The 2,257-nt window shown below is 52.1% G+C and overlaps 1 protein-coding gene across 1 annotated transcript in view; it reads right to left on the bottom strand.

Annotated features, from left to right (window-relative positions):
• The window catches only part of AMACR (alpha-methylacyl-CoA racemase), a 23,592-nt gene extending 23,458 nt beyond the window's left edge, over positions 1–134 (bottom strand). The window contains exon 1 of the mRNA XM_019531930.1: positions 1–134. Within this exon, the coding sequence (XP_019387475.1) occupies positions 1–113 (113 nt within the window). The 5' untranslated portion in view covers positions 114–134.
• Positions 135–2,257: the final 2,123 nt, after the last annotated feature.

The following is a 2,257-nucleotide window of genomic DNA, read 5'->3' on the forward strand; positions in this document are numbered from 1 at the left end:
GCCGGGCGCTCCACGCGCACCACGCGCGCGCCGTGGTCGGCCAGGATCATACCGCAGAGCGGCGCGGGCGCCAGCCCCGCCAGCTCCAGCACCCGCAGCCCCTGCAGCGCCATGGCCGAGATGGCCCGGCCCACCCCGGGGCGGGGACAAGCGCGGAGCAGGCGCGCACGTGGGCTGCGCGCGAGTCAGACCTCGGCACGGGCCGCGGAGCTTCCCGACCGCGCAGCCAGCCGACTCGCAGCACCAGAAGTCCTCGTTTCCTGGGCCCCGGGGCCACAGCGATCCCCCTCCCTGACACCCGCCTGTGGGCTCGGCAGGGACGCAGCGTGACCCCGGGCCCCGCCCGCCTAGCCGCCCTGGGCCCGGGGATGAGACTGCGGGGTAGCGTGAAGCAAACCTCCCGCTGAGCTGCTGGAGTGGGAAGGTCTTAGCTTTGCACCGGCTTTCCGGAAATGGGAGACTGCTTGCCCCAGGGCCTTACGGCTGAGGGCTAGCAAGGAGGGAAGCTGGGGGCAGACAACCTCCTCTGACCCCAGGGCGGGGGTCGGCCTCGGTGACCTACTGAGGTCTCTTCCACCCCTAACATCTATGAACCCATGAAGACTCGGGGGCATCCGAACCCCAAGCCTCTGGGCTTGGGCCTGCGCAGAGGATGCCTGCCAAAGGTTTTGGAAACACCTGAAGCCCCAGGTGGGATGGAGGATGTTTGCCGGTAGTAGGGCACTTACGGTTCTTGACCGGCTCATGCATCTGGAATTGTTTGGGCTAATTTGGCTGGAAAGATGGAAAATTTAAAAAAAAAAAAATCTTACCTGGAAGAGGAAACACTGTGATCAGTAAGGTGGTTTTCCTTGTCACTGGGGGCAACCGCTTTTCAGACATGGGGTAGCACCCACGGAGGTAATATATAGTTAATCTCCCACATTCACTTCCAGTGGAAAGATCTTGGCTTTACACCCATTTTTTGGAAATGGGACAGTCCCCCTGAGCCTGCTCCTGCAGCCACATGGCTGAGGGCGAGTGAAACCCAGGGGCATCCGAACCCTGATCTCTGGGCTTGGGCCTGCACGTGGGATACCCACCAGAGGATTTGGAAGCATCTGAAGCCCCAGGTGGGGGTGGAGGATGTTTGCTGGTAATTAGGGCCATTTATGGTTCTTGACTGACTCGGGGATTTGAACTCGATCTGGCTGACTTGACTTGGAAAACAAAAAATCTTCCTTAAAAAAACCAAAACAAAAAAAAAGCACATTGCATTTAGATGTAAAATGGCCTTAGATGGCCAGGGCACTTTAACCTGCTTTAAGTTATATGCATTGTCTTTATTACTTCAATTGATTCATCTTAGTTTTCCTGCAGGTCCCCGCATGGGAAGGGTGCCCACTCCCATGCATGTGTTCTGTTGCATTTACTTGCTCTGCAGCTGCCAAGGAAACCTGTTTTATTTGACTGGTATCCCTACACCACCAAGGGCTGATGCACAGAAGCACCAGGTTTAGTCAAAGCTTGTCAGGATGTGTGCTGTAAAGAAGAGTAGCTCAAAGCTGCCAGATGTGGGTTGTTTTTTATTTTTCTTTTGGATAGAGAGTGATCAAGGACAAAGACAACCAAGAATCAAGATCTTGCCCATATTTTAGAAATAAAAAGAGCCTAAATATTCAGTTTAGCAAGTAATCCCTGCATTTATTTCATGGGTTCCTGCACTATTAGTAGAAAATTAGTGTTTGATTGTTTTGAAATCTGTTTAATTTCACAGCTGAAAGAAATGCATAGCTTGTTTGGTGTTCTTCCCCTCCCCTCCCCACACACTTTTCTGCAGGCCAGAAGTGGTCATGTTTTAAATACTGATGTTTTTATCATATTTAAAAAGGAAACTCTGTTGAAGTATAATCAGTTTGGCAGGTTTACTTGAATTGGTAGTTTCCAGCAGAACTTGCTGTTCCTACCAACTTCCTAGAAAAGCAACAGCTAAAAAGCATAGCCAAGCTTGTTGAACAGATTTGTGGGCAAAGTACACAAATTTGGCACCACTTTTCAATCTGTAAATATGCACCAGAGAGGTCACTAGCAATTTTTGCACCCTAGACACATGCAAGGAGGGAGGTACTGAGCACTAGAGAGTTGCACCTTACCCCAGGTGCTTCCCATATATAGACTGCTGCTACTATGGCACAGTCTCTGCACATGTGGCATGGGCTCCCCAGATGCTGTTGTTTTGGGGCCTCCTTTGAAGTGGTAGTCAGTGCTGCGCTCACCC

This window comes from Crocodylus porosus, unplaced genomic scaffold, assembly GCF_001723895.1.
Source record: "Crocodylus porosus isolate Cpor-Errol unplaced genomic scaffold, CroPor_comp1, whole genome shotgun sequence".
NCBI classification, from domain to species: domain Eukaryota; kingdom Metazoa; phylum Chordata; order Crocodylia; family Crocodylidae; genus Crocodylus; species Crocodylus porosus.